This window comes from Amblyomma maculatum, chromosome 11, assembly GCF_055883805.1.
Source record: "Amblyomma maculatum isolate TAMU_Amacu chromosome 11, ASM5588380v1, whole genome shotgun sequence".
NCBI lineage: Eukaryota > Metazoa > Arthropoda > Arachnida > Ixodida > Ixodidae > Amblyomma > Amblyomma maculatum.
The window spans coordinates 20635042-20650941 of NC_139354.1; the positions used below are offsets into that span (position 1 = coordinate 20635042).

Sequence of the window (15900 nt, forward strand, 5' to 3'; positions counted from 1 at the left end):
AAAGTAGGACACTGCCTCTTGAGTTATCAAAAAAAGCTTCCTTCCTGATCTGCCTTTTCCACCTTCGGTATAGTTCCACACTGTGTTTGTATTCCATAGAATTTATCCAATGTTTACATTCTGTGTTTTTCACATGTCGCTTAACGCCCTTTATTTCTTATTTATTTCTTATACGCCCACGCCACTTGGGGAGCATCCCGAAAAGTGTATGGGGGCCGCATCTGCAGACTATCCCCACCGGTTTCTGTTAGCTTTCGCGAAGCTCTTGTTTTGAGAATGTAATTTGTGTGGGCTATCGACTAGGCGCCAATTTAAGTTCACATAGGCATTCCTTAGTGGAAAGGTACACATTTCTGCACATTCCATGCCTTGAAAGTTGGTTAGTAAACATAACGAAAGATTGAAACCAATACCGTAATCGGAAATTACTCAAAGAAATGGAAGATGGCTTAGCTCTGCTATGCCTGGATATACACAGCGATAAGTAGTGACTACCTCAGGATCACAACAAGTTAATTTCTCCAGTTCGCCAGCAGCTAAACTCTCGTTGGCTTCCATGTCGAGAGCGTCTAAATTCACCGGCTTTCTATAATTCGTCTACGTGAAAGGAAAGGCACAGCATCTGTCACTCAGGGAAGGCAAGAAGCGCCGCCCGGCGGCGTTGGAGCGCACTCGTTCCCGCTTGGTCCTCATAGCTGACGGCAGATGGATGACGTCACATCCTTGACATTACCCTAGTTGAGTGATTTCACTATATTTAGTCTATTTCTATATATCCTCTGTGCTGCGGCGTTCGAGAAGCGCCAAATAAAAGGCGCAGCACGCAGAGATGGAACGCCCGGCGAGGTCAGCTTCGTATATGCGTGAATCTCCTAGTGACGTCATCACCAGTCATGGCGTCATGACCGGATGTAAAGTCATTATCACTTCCGGTCAATTGCATGGCCGGAGGTGACGTCACGATGGCGTCAAATCCGGTCATGACGTCACAGCAGATGACGTTACCATGTGACCGCTATTGACGTCTCGAAACGTCTAACCATTACTATTGGTTAGTGATAGCTAACCATGACATGCACTTTCTGACTACTAGTTAATATCTGATCAGTGTTAGTTAAATACCCTGTAACTAGGCTAGCGATAGTATAGCACTATAGCGATAGTAACGATGACCTCCAAATGCATAGGTTCCTCCGGGCATCTGCAACGCCGGCAGAGCTTGGCGAGGGGGCTGTGCAGCTGGCCTAGGCTGTGACGTCACTCGGTCGTGGCATACCGCGTACGGCATACGCGGAGCTCGGCTCTGACCCTAGTAGTGAAGTTTTTCGCTTCAAAACTAAACGTACAGTAACACTTTCCCCGCCCCTGTAGCGTCGCACTGCCTAACCACGGATAACTGTCCTGGAGCAGCGTTTTTTTTTCCAAAGACAGCGTTATTTCGGTTTCGCGTAAGACCGTGAAATTCCATTGCTGAAAATACTAGTCTTTAAAATTTAGATATTGATATCGATGTTATTCGGGATGAACTGCAAACATCCAGCAAATAAGTAGCCTGATAGTAACAGTTAACTATTCAACATTGATTATTCCGCCTTTTCTCACATTGTGACGCAAACGCACCACTGCTGATAGAGCTCTTCGAACTGAAAAATTTGCATACATTGTTTTAAATATTGCAAACACGATTAGCTGCTTGGGTGGCGTAAGAACAAGAAAATATAAAAGCCAACGTCATGCTTCGTCTTTAATTTGTGTCTATTCCTGTGCTGACGTCACTCAAGCGATGTTATCAATCAACGGTATGACACAACCGTACAAGTTTACACAACGTAGGTGACACGCCATATATATTGTACTAACACCGTCGAAATGAACGCGTTCTAAATCATACGCGTTCGCATCACACTGTCTCTGGTCCAGCGACTTACCGTTCCTCGTTCCTCGTTCGTGTATCATACCACACTTTGTTTGAATTCATTTATTCCTCGAACTGTGAATGACTGGAACCACCTCCCTGCCTTCATCACTGCCATCACCGATGTCGAAAATTTTAAGAAGACTACTGCTGATTTTTTATGCCCCTCATCTCCGTAATGCCTCCGGGCCTCGAGAGCATTGAAAATGAATAAAATAAATAAATAAAATAAAGAACAATGCTTATCATTTTTGTGCACTGCATGCTGCTTGCTCTTTCTATTCAATTATCCTCTGATGCGTATTCATTTTTCATTACCCGTCAGTCAGTAATCCCTGGAGCCTGAAACAACATCATTGTACTTATCTATACACTAGTTATGATACATCGCATACGTCTCAACTGCGCTTTCTACAAAGATTTATCACAGTTGCGTATAATTCAAGCCGTATACCGTGGCAGTCAATGCATGCGCCTCACCGCATGACCCATTGGTTTCTTATACAGTACGTTGCGCCACAATTACGGTTTGCACAATCCACGTGACAAGAAAGTTCTGCATTCTCGAACGGTCAAAAATTTGATCAAGACCTATAAAATAATATCTACATCTTGTACAGAAAGATAGGCTGCTTGCTACAGCAAAACCAAATCGAGCATAGTATTCGTGTCCCCGCCCCATTGATTTGACACTTGAGTGCGAAGTCATATCAAAGCCTCAGAATTCGAAACCGAATGTTAGCGATGAACCCCTGGGTGAAAACAAATATATATAAAGCGCGGCTTCTCATCTTTCTTCTCGGGCCTCGACTGTAGTCACAAAACAAGCAAAGCACTTAAACACTTTCTTATGGCTCCACATTCCTGGTCAGTGATCGCAGGTCGCATTCCTCGTTGAAAGTCATGCTGCTGCCGGCAGTGCAGCCGAAGGCATCGGCGAACTTGGCGGAGAGCCGAAGCGGCACATTGCACCAGTCGGCTTGCCTCGGCTCACCCATGCTCGTCGTTTCACCTTGCCGGGCTCCACAGCTGACAAAACAGATGGCCAGGAAGAATAGCTGGTCGGCAGTGTAGTCATTGAAGCCGCTGCTCCAGTCGGGATAGCCGGGGCTCGCGGCGAATGCCTCGTACAGAGGCCCCAGTGACGCAGCTGCGACGAACAGTGCGTACAGGTAGTTCGCATCAATGTCACTATCGGACGTGACCTCCTCTGATGTCGTCGCATTAGGCCGGCCTTGTAAGAAAGCCTCCCTAACGCACTGCAAGATGTTGTCCTTGTCCTTATTTCCCTCTTTCAGATCTCCCCTCAGCGAGCGATGCGCGGTAGGCCCCGTTGGGTCCACGGCAGCCAGCAACTGCCGGGCAAGCAGCGAACCGACGACGCCGTAGTTGACGCTCTCGTACGCGCCCGTCGGAAACACGGTGTGTAACATGTACAGATCGGGAAGCACGGCCGTGTAACGCGCAAACGATGTGTCGTGTTGCCTCCAGAGATCTGTCCAGTACAGGTCGCCCAAGTTGTGCCGGGCCCACGCTGTCTCATCCACTATGGAAGCGACCGGTAGAGGTGGTTGCAGAAATAGAATAACCTTGTCCCAATAACGAAACGGGATTCGACTTAGGTTATCCCAGAAGTTGGCGCTGAAGTCGGGCAGGATTTCAACCTGCCCGGGTGATTCATCGCTTCCTCCAGTCTCGCCGGTCAACGCTATTTCGTATGTGACCCTCGTCTCGTTGAGCGACGTCAGCACCACAGGCCGAGAAATGTTAATCCAAGACGCGCTGCTCAGCGACTTAATTATAAACAGCTTCAGTGAGTTGAATATCTCATAGACCTTGTTGACACGTGTGGCGTCAAGTAGCTGGTTAACATGTCGCGCAGTCAGGAGCCTCGGTGCCAGATAGTTCACGAGTCGGAAGCACACGTCAGGGTGGTTAGCTGCAAGGTTATTCTGACCGCCGTAGATGAGTGTAGCTAGCTTGATACTCACGAAACGGCCTAGGACTTGCACCACAGAAAGACCCGCGAAGTCAAGCAGGTCCTCGTTTCGTTCGTCAGTCAGAATCCTTCCCAAGGCGGCCATCTGGCGTTGGTTATGGACTTCAACGGGAATAGAAGGTATTAATTCAAATTCCGGCTGGTATAAGTGCTTCCTGATCATCCGGGCCCATTGCTCGGCCGAGACGGATGGAGTGAGTTCTTCGGCGAAGCTTTTTAGACTGGCGTAGTGCGTCCAGGATTCCTCACGTCCATCTGCTTGACTCCCTGCTAGTTTTTCGAGGATATCCCGCTGGAGTTGATCTAGTGATCGGCAGTGCATTCTTTCAGAATTTGTATTTCTGCGCTTTGTCATGGCTTCCCGCAAATCGCAGATGTGATCCGCATTGCTCTTACGAAGCCTGCGTTCCTCGAGGAGGGCTCGAGGGCCGAAAACGAGAAAGGTGTTGGTGATGATCAACCGTGAATAGGAGGGCGTCGCTGCTTTCTGGAATCCTCGAGACATCTGCCGCTGTTGGTCGAAGTGGATGTAAAAGAAGACAGGAAGATGCCAATTCAGGGATAGGTCGAGGGAGACGTCTAGGACGTTAGCGCTCTTGTCGATCTCGGGCCAGGGAAGACGACGCTCCTGGAGGAAAAGCCGGAAGTCTCCCAGCCTATCCGATGCCGACGCGGTGACGCAACTCTTGTACAGCATCTCCGCCTTCTCGTAGTTGTCTTGTTCCGTTGGAGGTGGACTCGCGGCAATGGCGTTTCGCATGGCCGCCTTCCGGAACGCCAGCATCGCGTCTTCGAGGTAGGTAAGGCCTCCGGACACAGGCCGCCAACGGTCGCACACGTAGCGATGGAAGTCGTCGCACGGGTCTCGGGAGGCGTTGATGGACGATTCCAAGGCCCGCACATAGGCTCCGCACGACTCCGCCCAGCAGGGGATGCGATGTCGTGGAGGGGTTGGACGCGGGAACAACAGCACGGTGATTAGCAGCAGCAGCGCGATCACGAGGCCGCAAAAGCAGAGCGCGCTGCTCAGGCCGCGACACCAGGTGGTGGTGCTGCAATGTCTCGAAGTAGGCGTGATGGGACGCGGAGACTGGCCATGGGAACATGGGAAAAGGATGCTCGGTCATGTATTCGAACTCGCTTATATCAGTTTTACGGCTTACTTGAACTGGCTCCTTCACAAAACCACCAGCAAGTGTATCAAGGAAAATGTTCTTTAAACATAACTCCGCCCAATTTCAACAAATTTTCAGTCCGGCTAGTCCTAATTTAGATATCACACCTTGGAACATACTTTCAAATGCTATGACGTCGAGTTATAGTGAACGCTATAATAAAACCCACAGGCTTTCCAATGCTCTTCCTGGCTCCATATTATTTCTTCTAGTGAACATCGGAAATCATTTGCGTTGCAATTAATCACTCAGCAGCCCTGGCACCAAATGCGACTCCAGTTTTCGCAAGCAATAGCTCATAGAGGTGGATTTTAGAGGCGGTTTTAACCTGCGTCTAAAGCAGCAATTGACGCAGAATACAAGAGCATCCTGCTCAAAAAACGACCGTGCTGGAAACTGCTGCTTCATTCGGTAAGCGGTCGCAACTGTCAAGTCTTCTTTCTTTTACACGGATAGCTGTTGAGGTTATGTCATGACAACCCGTCCCACTTATAGGTCAGAATGGCACGAGGTAACATGACATTGTGACAAACGTGCAGCATTAATTGACCAAAGCAAAACCCCGAAGGCTCGGAACACAAAAAATCAATTGTGATGTCAAGAGGCTCCATACTTAAGCGTATCCTTGACAGTAATGTGAGTGCAGCGTCGTACAAACGCAGCACACATCGAACACGTACGCCAAAAGTTCCGGCCTCACTATCGCAGCAGTGTTATCCGTCGAAGTAAATTTTCATTTTTGAATGCATTTTACGCTGCATGGGATATGCCACAACAATGGTGACCGCAAGTCGTAACGTTAATCTTTATCATCAGTTTCGAGACTTGCGCCTCCGCAAAAGGGCATCAGTGGTCAGTTTACGGAATCTAAACAATCTAGGTAAGCAATGGTGCTAAATTACTTCAAGTGTTAAGTAGTTCAGAATTTGCTACTTCTGTATTGGCGCATGAATAGATCAGTAGTCCGCGTGGAAGGATTTTTCAACATCTTCAGCCACAGGTACAGAACCCTATAGAAGGCATCAAAGCCATTTTTTTACAGAAATAACTGGATTATCCCGTCTACTTTTGACACATACCGAAATAAACTATGCATCTCGTTTGGTGATCTTTCCCATAACCATCATTTTGATTTTAATAATTAGCATCGCACACTTGTCGTTGGAATGCGGTAAACTATCCCTAAAGGCCAACTTAAGCTTGTCCTCAGTGCCCATGTGTCAAAACAGCCTATTCATAAAGGCCAAATCCAACTTGTCATCAATGTTCATGTGTCAAGAAAATTACTGGGCTGCACCTAAGCCTGCTCAGGTGAGTAATGCGACATAATATCTCTTACTTCTGCCGGTTATGTTGCTGCGTGGTCGTTTCTTTACGTCTCTGCCGATTTCAAGAAGCGTTTTGAGCTATAATCCAAGCCTAATTCCTTGGTCAATGCTCATTTGCGGATCACTGCCCTAGAGCCGCACCTTTTTTTTCTTCCTGCCGCCATTGTCCCTTCCGTCAGCGCCTCCAGGCGTCTTTACGCTAGACAAGGAGTCTTACGGACTCGTTCTCAGGAAGTCGGCGTAGTTTTTTGCGCGCTCGGCTGGGGAACGGAAAGACCGTTGTTCGATTCCTGGCATGTACTCGATTTTTTTTTTCTGAGTGACATTTCGTGTGGACACACTCTGGTGGCGCGCTTTGTCCACGCCACTGTGAGACAAGAAATGATAACGCATAAAAAAGCTGCAGCCTTATTTTGCGACTATACTCACACTGGAAGATATCTCGCCGGAACAGCTGGGAGGACGAGGGGACTTCCAGTGCGGCGACCCAACAAGGATCGACCGCACTGTGTGGCCCTGAGACTGCGAAGGGGCTTGGCTGCTGGACATGGCGGCGGTGGACCGTTCGTCGGAACGGTGGCGGCGTACTCTCAGTGGCACTGTTGGACAGCTGCGTGGTCTCTGCTTGAGAAATTAGCCGACGTTTTGCAGGCAGAGAGAGGATGGCACACGTAGAAGCAATCACGGATGGCCGGCCTTCTTCTTTATCCTCGTCTATCTCGCGCAGATGGCGCATGGCGACTAGGGGCGCGAGGCCGCGGAGTTTTTTACAAATTCGCATTACGAAACTGTGGATAGAAATGAGCGCGTAGTTTCGGTATCGCTTTAAGTGACTCGAGTTTGCTTCGAAAGCAGTTTCCCAAATGAACTGGAACAAAACTAACATCACTGTAAGGGACATGGTAGCATGAGTCAACTGAAAAATTTTGTTTTTTATGTCGAGGAAAAAACTACACTATGGCCAATGCATAATACAGCACCGAGAAAATAAATATCAGGCCAAAGGGGAAGTGATTGGTTGGTTGCACAACTTTAATGGTATCCTGGACTGAGGAAACCACCCACGCTATTCCGTTAAACAATTAAAGTTTGCTCTCTCTCCACCGGAAATAGGCGTCCTCTTCCCCGCCCCCGGCACGCGTACCGGGGAAGACGGGGAGTCGTGCGCCCGCGGATTAGAGCCAAGGGCTACCTGCCAGCCTCTAATCCAAAGGCGAAGTAAATTACGTTGTGTGACGTCATTCAAACACACTCTGCTTCGACGGCTGAAGGTCAAATTTGCAGAGCTGCAGTTCGCTTATAAAGTATAGCTCCCGCTCTTTAAAACTATCTGCATCCCATTCGAATTTTACTGACGAATTGTTCATAGCCAGCTTGATAAGAAGCATGTTGAAAGACTGAATGTGCTTATTTTTCTTTTGTTTTCAATAAACGAAAAGCAAACATATGCATGTCATTTCGCCATCTTCCTCGTGATAGATTTAGAGCAGCTTCCGCCTGGCCAGAGGCTTCACTACTTTTCTGCAACCATTTCATAACGCTTTTGAGGGAGATCATCGACATACTGTCTATAGGGAGCTTGCGTTAAGCGATGCATGCTGGGTAATCCGCCATGATGTTGTCGTTGGCAGCAGACGACGTAGCACGGCATAGCACAGCCTCGTCTACATGGTGGCGCAGTGCGCGCAGACGATGCTGGCGTGATCGGACAGGCCGACTGCGGGTTTTTTACAAGTCAAAAAATACATCTGCACGAGTACGAGAAGGCAAAGGACCCCTCTAGCGACCCCGACGCGAATGGCTCGCAAGAGCCAACACAAAGAGATCGACGCCAATACGGGAAATTATATCAAACTGCTCGCTGAAACTAAAGTCTTGAATGACGAAGATGTCGACGGGCGGCCACAGGTCCCCAGACTCATAGTGCAGTCAGTCGTCCGTGCGTAGCTCGAACAAGTCCGCGCCGCAATTCTTTGCATTTCTTCATAGCGCGCCAGATTTTTCGGGCGCAGCGTAGACGCGTACGTTCCCCACTACTATCTTACAAAATATCTTGCACGCCCGTAAGGGCAGCGCACGAAAAGCCGCGTACTTGCTCGGTGGACCGTCCAAAGCGACAAGGCACTCGTTCTGTTCAGCCTGTCTGCGCTGACCACCGTCTCCTGCCAACGATAACAACATGGCGGATTACCCAGCATTCATCGCTTCATGCAAGCTCCCTATAGGGAGCTTGCACGAAACGCTGAGAGCGCCATTTTCCTGTACAGCTGCAGCAGTCGACCATAGAGCGGACCGCGCAATTATAGTCAAAGCGATGGTCTACGACCGCACAAAGTGCGAAAGGTGGAGCCCGGACAAGATGACTGCGGGTTTTTGAAAATACCACAGGTACGGAATTGAAGGAAGGGGACACCACATGCGCACATGCGCATGTGGTGTCCCCTTCTTGTCTGTGTCCGTTTCCGTGTTGCGCCGCCGTTCAATTCCATCATGCACCAACTCGCCCCCCAGGCCGTTATTGTGACGTACCACAGGTACGCTTGCACGAATGCGACAACAAGACCAGCGATCGGAACGCGCCGCAGACGAGAGTGGCTTCGTGCACCTCGAATGTTCTACATAGAGGCATGGATTGCTGCAGGAGCTCACCATTCTAGCTTCACGTGTTCATTTTGCAAGTAGGCCGTCTAAACTTTTCGATGACTGCAATCCTGACACGAAATGATGTGCACACACTTGGTATTTGTCCGGACTTCTGTGAATGCCGCCTGTTGATGCGTGCAAGCCATTTTCGTCTGCGACGTTCCAATGACTCCTGGTCTTGTCGCATTCGTGCAATTGTACCTTTAATATTTTGAAAAACCCGCAGTCGTTTTGTCTGGACTTTACCTTTTGCGCTTTGGTATGCTTCGGCGGAGCCCACGACCGCACTAAACCATCGCTTTGGCACTCTATGCGCTGCCCGCTCCACGGTCGACTGCTGCACTGTACATGAAAATGGCGCTTTCAGAATGTCTTGCAAGCTCCCTATAGGCAAGCTGGGGTACAGAGGAGGTTCTGAGGTTGTCGCACTGCGCTAACAAAAACGTGACGTCGCGACAAACGAGAGGTAGCATATTCTAAACGCCGAGAGATTGTTACTTGGTTGATGTACTGTCATCGTCTATAGGTGACGTCGAACTGGCCCGATCAGCTGACACATGCGCCATGTGGTATCGGCTGAGCGCGGAAGCTCACTTCTAAGCATACGCCAAGGAGTACGGGTGCTACTCAAAATTGAGTCCTGCTCTCGCTACGGGCCGCTGCTGGACTTCTAAGGTATGCACACCACGTCATGGCAGGCGGCTCCTTCGGGCTTATCGATTCCGTCGGACATGTCACAAACCTGTGCTGCAAGAGACGACAAACGTGCCGGAAAATCAGAAAAGACGCCTTGATAAAAGCCGAGCTACCTATACAATTCACTTTCGGCATGGTATTTTCTTCAAGAGCGAGCACGCACGTTTCAGGGCATTATTTTGTTCTCCTTGAAGCGCGTAAGTACAACAGTCTACCAGCCTGTCTATTCACCGACTGGAGAGAAAAAAAAGCTGGATGGTGTACAGCTATAAAAAAAAAATGAAGAAGCTACTATTTCTGCTATGTTCCACGAATGTGTCTTCAGGGTGGAGCGTAAGGAGGTTTTAGAATAGTGCAGTTGTTTGTTAGCGTTCTTCAGTAAATATATAGAAACGAAAGAGGTGCCGTGATGTCACCCGGCACGGAGAACTGTGCATATGTTCAACCGTTTCATCAGAGCCAACTCTGCTACAAAAAATGCACACACAGTTATTAATCAATTGCTTCAAAAGGCGCTGAATTCTATTTGCCTGCTTCAAGGAAATATCTGCATATCTTGAAGCACCACCGTGGTTATATTAACGTCATAGGAACGCTGTATGTTTCAGTTCAAATGTAATAGCGCCCCTAACGGTACCGGTAGGAATCATGATTATGATAATACGATTAGCTGATACCCGAGGTGAGGTCATATCCATTTATCTTATTTTTTCTCATTCGCCTTGCTATTCAATTATTTCCTTACCATAACTGTCTACAACTGGGCATTAGATGATATGGGTATAGGAGTATAGTTCGAAAAAAATCAGCAAAACGATAGCAAATGGCTAGAAAGGGGTACGGGAGGCAAAGGTCAGATAAAATCGGAACGCAACAGTGGAATCGAAAACGACAAGCTCTATTATCGAGCTGTGTTGCACAAGGAACAGTAGAACATGAAAGAACCGGAAGGAACCGGCACATTATGCAACAGCATTCATCACTCATTCTCATAAATCCATGACACCCTGTGAGGAGACAGATTATGACCATCGATAATGATCGTGCACGTCGAGAGACAGGGTATAGAATATACGTTACCGTAATGGCTGCCACCACGGTCCCCATAATTGTGAAAGAAGGTGGGAATGAAAGTGGAAAGAGAGAAAGAGGAGCCGTAGTGGAGGGCTACGGAGTAATTTCGACCACCTGGGGATCTTTAACGTGCGCTGACATCGCACAGCACACGACGCCTCTTCGTTTGCTGTGACATCGCACAGCAAACGAAGAGGCGTCGTGTGCTGTGCGATGTCAGCGCACGTTAAAGATCCCCAGGTGGTCGAAATTACTCCGTAGCCCTCCACTACGGCTCCTCTTTCTCTCTTTCCACTTTCATTCCCACCTTCCTCCCTTCCCTTACGGCGCGGTTCGGGTGTCCACAGAGCAAGTGTGACAGTTACTGCGCCTTTCCCTTCCTGTGAACCAATTTATTTTTAATTACTATACTAACTTCGTTCAAAATCTGTCCCCAAAACGACACCGTTCCTTTTTTTCTTTTGTGCGCTGTCACTTTGTGTTGTGCAATGCTAGTGCACGCTAAAGAGCCCTAGGTGGTCGACATTTTCCGGAGCCCTCCACTACGGCGTTTCTCATAGCCTGAATAGCCTAAGCTGCTTTGGGATGGTAAACCCTCCAAACCAAACTAAACCTTTTTCTTTTCTTTTTTCTTTTTTCATGTGATTAAGCCGGTTTTCTCCTTTGCAATGTAGAGGTCGGTTACCTAAAAACACTGGCAAAAAACAACATGCGACATAAAACGTTTGGCATATAAACCGTACATCAGACCTATATTTAAACACGCTGTCCCACATGCTAACATCCCTAAACGGGAAAAAAGTACAATGTAAATTGTTATAAGGTTCAATTATAAAGCATGTAACTGGCGCGCACCTCCATCCCAGCCCTGGATGCCAGTTTGGAAAGCCCAGCCTCAAGACGCCACCAAGAAAAAGTGAAAACCTTTTGCTTGATTTAGCATGACCAATTAGGAATCAATACAAAGCTTTCCATTGAAACCACAAGTCATGCGCAATAGGTTCTTATCACGTCAAAAAAGCTAAAGGGCGCTCCAGAAAAATAACTATTTTCAAATAATTATTCTTTCCTAGAACTGCTCGCCAGTAAAATCCGTTATCTGCTGATGTTGTCTAATGTATTAGTGCGTATCATAGTTCTGTCTAGCACTCTCCTGAAACATGAATATGTACAGCTAGAAGCAATATGAAAGGGGACACGGGAGCTCGTGGCCTCCACTCTTTCAAATGCGCTGTCAGCGACAGGTGATAAGAATCAGTGGTGAGGACGCATCGAAAGTAAGCTTGGTCGGCTGCTCTTCCCGAGCATATATACCCTTGGTGTCACCCATTATCGTCTTGCGTTGGTGGCAGCGCTTTGCAATGCGCGGAGGCCACGCTCTCCCGTGTTCCCTTTTATGTTTCTTCTAGCTGTACACTTCATTGCTGTTTCCTTATATGTATTCGGATCGTGGCGTCAAGTTTTATTGTCTTTGAGTTCTTCGGTTGCAAAACGTTTCTCTTTACAATTTCTCTCCCTGTTTTACACTATAAATCACTCATTTTTGGCCTAAAGCTGGTTTGGCTTAGTTACGGTTCCATGTATTTATTTATCGTTTTTTCGCTCATCCTATACATGCATTGTACGCCTGCGTACTCCTGACATTCAGGCTGGGTCGTCATCTTGCAACTACTTTTCTCTATTTTTCTTTCGCCAGGCTCATCGGGCAACACCCGCGCAGTAATACGCATTAATGAGAAAAATATTGATATAAGAAGTTACGGCACCAGCTACGCACGAACAATGAGAATCGAGCACACAATGTGTGTGTGTGTGTGTGTGTGTGTGTGTGTGTGTGTGTGTGTGTGTGTGTGTGTGTGTGTGTGTGTGTGTGTGTGTGTGTGTGTGTGTGTGTGTGTGTGTGTGTGTGTGTGTGTGTGTGTGTGTGTGTGTGTGTGTGTGTGTGTGTGTGTGTGTGTGTGTGTGTGTGTGTGTGTGTGTGTGTGTGTGTGTGTGTGTGTGTGTGCGTGCGTGCGTGCGTGCGTGCGTGCGTGCGTGCGTGCGTGCGTGCGTGCGTGCGTGCGTGCGTGCGTGCGTGCGTGCGTGCGCGCGCGCGCGCTCGCTCGCCTTCCACGTGCAGTACCGCCTCGCAAACAATCACACACGCACGAACATAGGTTGGCCGGCAGAACTCTTCTCCATTCGTAACACACGCGCACGCACATGACGCAAGTTATTCATGCGTAGTGACTTTTATTTCTCCGGTAGCTATATTACCCTCCCCCTAAAATCCTCGTTCTCTCGTCGCAGCTGTCTTGACAAAGACGGCGGCGTTTGGTTAATGAAAGGTGTTCGTGCGCTGCCGAGAAGTCCCATTTCGCCCAGCCGTGGCCCACAGGCACAGACGAGAACGACCGCGCGTATAGCGAGAAGTGTGTTCGGTTCTTGTCCCTTGCGTTACTTAGCTTTTTCTTGGTCTGGAAAAAGATAACTGAGCCTAAAACCAAGTTCTGCTTAACTCGCTCATTTCTTCATCCGGTGGTTTATGTCCACCATTTAATATATTTTCTACAGTACGTTCAGTTTGATTGATTTTACACGCGCAGAAAGAGAAAGAGGCAGAGACAATGTTCCAATGAACTACAGAGAGTGACACGACTATTTGTTTCTCGTTTCGTTGTTGTTGTTATTGTTGTTTTCTTGCTGTTGTTTTTTTCAGCGACAGTAAGGCGGAACAGGTAACCCTCAAGCGGGAGACGTACGAAAGTTTTCTCTTCTTTTCCGGAAAGTTGGAGTGTAACAACTTGCAGGACTCAGCATGAAGGGAATTTCAGCGCCGTCTCGGCGTACAAAAGGAGCTGAAGTTCTGCGCGTACGAAAGTCTGTTTCATCACAACTGATGACTTAGTGCTGTTCGACGAAATTCGAGCTGTTGCTATAAATATCAAGAAAACACAGACTATTATGTGTAGTTTCCGGGTGGCATACCGCCATTCATAAGCGACGATTTGGCGCCGATAACTTTGAAGTGAAGTCATATAACTTCATTTTTATTCTGCTATTGTGCGATGAAAAGGCTGTAGAGCGAGCAGGAAGAGAGGCATTTACATAAGGCTTGATTCTGTGGAAGTTACGCTGCGGGGACTCAATATCGCTCAGCCGACAGAGGTTGCAGACTGCCCCTAATTTGGACTTCTTTCACCGCGACAATGTCGCTAGAAAATTTAGCGAGAATGGCTGTTAGCGAGACTGTGAACCCTTAATGTGAATTTCTTTCACGACCGCTGCTTTCACTGCTACAATACATCGCGTGAACGTTTAGTGAGAATGGCTCTTAATGTGACAAAACTGGAAGGGGAAAAAATGTGCCGCGTCCCGTATCCTGTGAGCCCGAATGTGCTTCTGGAGCCACTTCGTGTCAATAGTAGAAACAGTTCATTTTTTTACTGCCAAACACACACTGACAGAGTTCCATGAATCAACATTTCATTGCTACGGACAGGTAGAGCAACGCTGTTAGGGAGTTGTAAAAATAACCGTAGCGCCAAAAGTAGCACTCCAGAAACGAAAGGAAAATATTTTAATGTTTCATTTCTTAACAGCTGAAAAAAAAAAAACGCTTAAATTCTAGACTTGTTTCTCTTTTCATCCTATATGCTATATGACAGTATAGTTGTGACCTCCCTCCTTTCCCTTTGCTCACATTTACCTAGGTAATCCATTCTGGGACCATCCCGCTGCGGTGGTTCAGTAATTAAAGCACTCGACTACTGAGGCCGAGAACAAGGGATCGAATTCAGGCCGCGGCGGCCACTTTTGGGAATGCAGTGCACACCAAATACAAACAGTTCCAAATCCAAATGAAAGACATGCAGTGGGAGGCTTTGCTGGCCAGCTCTGACCCGGAGTCTCAGCTCTACCTGGTCACAAGAGCTCGTAAGCTAGCGAAAGCCAGTGGTGCCCTGGACAGGAAGCGCCAACCGTTCGTCAGCCTCGGCTGAAGAGGCGAAGATAAAAGACCCTTAAGCATTTAATGTCTACTCACTCACTCGGTGGAAGCGGAAAGTAAGGCGCTCGTACACTGTGCGATTTCACTGCACGCTAGGGAATCACAGGTGGGGAAAATTGCCGGAGCCCTCCACTACGGTGTCCCTCATACTCTGAGTCACTGTGGGACGTTAAACCCAATAAACCAAACCAAACCATTCTGGGACCTACAAAACACTGGTCTGAATCGGGTGGCTGCGAGTAGTGCATTTTGATTGCTTACGGGATCAAACAAGGCAGTGTTCTGTGACTTACTGACAGAGGCCGCTTACTGCGTATCTTGGTGTAGTGACGTCAAGGGACAACCGCTGACGCGACTAGGCGGGAAGTCGCAGAGATCTCCGCTACACAATTGTCGCTGTAACAGTTCGCACAACAATCAAACGCGCTGTTTTTGAAAGCGCGCGCTGGGTATGCCACTACCTATTGGCTGTTACCATGGTGAGGCATTTTTTGAGAAGCTACCGAACAATACCTACATCTTGGCAATTGAAAGTGACGTTCCGCCTTTTCCTCTGGTGAGGCTGTAGTCGATACGAATAGATTATGGACAATTTCAACAACAAATACCGACTCATATATCTGTTTGTTTTTTTTTTTTTGTTTTTTTTTTGTTGTTGTTGTTGTTGTTGTTGTTTTTTCGATACGGCTGTGGATTTACAAGCTGAATGCAAATATACCGTTTTATTTCACTGTTACAGGCGGCTAATTGGACGAACCTTGCTGGCATGTTTTAGGAGGAGGGGATCAAGTGACGCGGTACTTGTAAACCGTTAAGTGTAATCAATGTAATAAATTGTTTGCCATTAACGCGACGATCCAGAGCAGTGCATGAAGCCTGTCTCGCATTAGTCTTACATATGTACCAATTTTTACGCATTTTTCTTTCATGTTACTTCTAGTGATACGGTATACAGAATAACGCATATATATAGTGTGTGCAGGTGTAAATAAGTACAGTTTTCATTGAGCGTGCGCTACGGGTGAAGCTGGCTTCAGTCTAAATCAGTGTTCTTCTATTACAAGGGAGCTTTTTTTATTGCA

At 47.7% G+C, this 15900-nt stretch overlaps 1 protein-coding gene across 1 annotated transcript; it reads right to left on the reverse strand.

The window, feature by feature from the left end:
* Positions 1–2763: 2763 nt before the first annotated feature.
* On the reverse strand, positions 2764–6966 carry LOC146173037 (neprilysin-1-like). Its single transcript, XM_084585106.1, has 2 exons — positions 6847–6966; positions 2764–5004 (listed from the first exon to the last, which is right to left on the reverse strand). Exons 1-2 carry the CDS (start codon positions 6964–6966, stop codon positions 2764–2766), a joined length of 2361 nt encoding a protein of 786 aa, XP_084441232.1.
* Between the last annotated feature and the right edge of the window lie 8934 nt (positions 6967–15900).

Excerpts from the sequence above, each read along its gene's own strand:
- LOC146173037 (XM_084585106.1), bottom strand. The coding sequence starts at position 6,966 with ATGTCCAGCAGCCAAGCCCCTTCGCAGTCTCAGGGCCACACAGTGCGG. Across the intron at positions 5,005-6,846 it reads CCGGCGAGATATCTTCCAGT|TCTCCGCGTCCCATCACGCC; the intron begins GTGAGTATAGTC and ends TCCCATGGCCAG.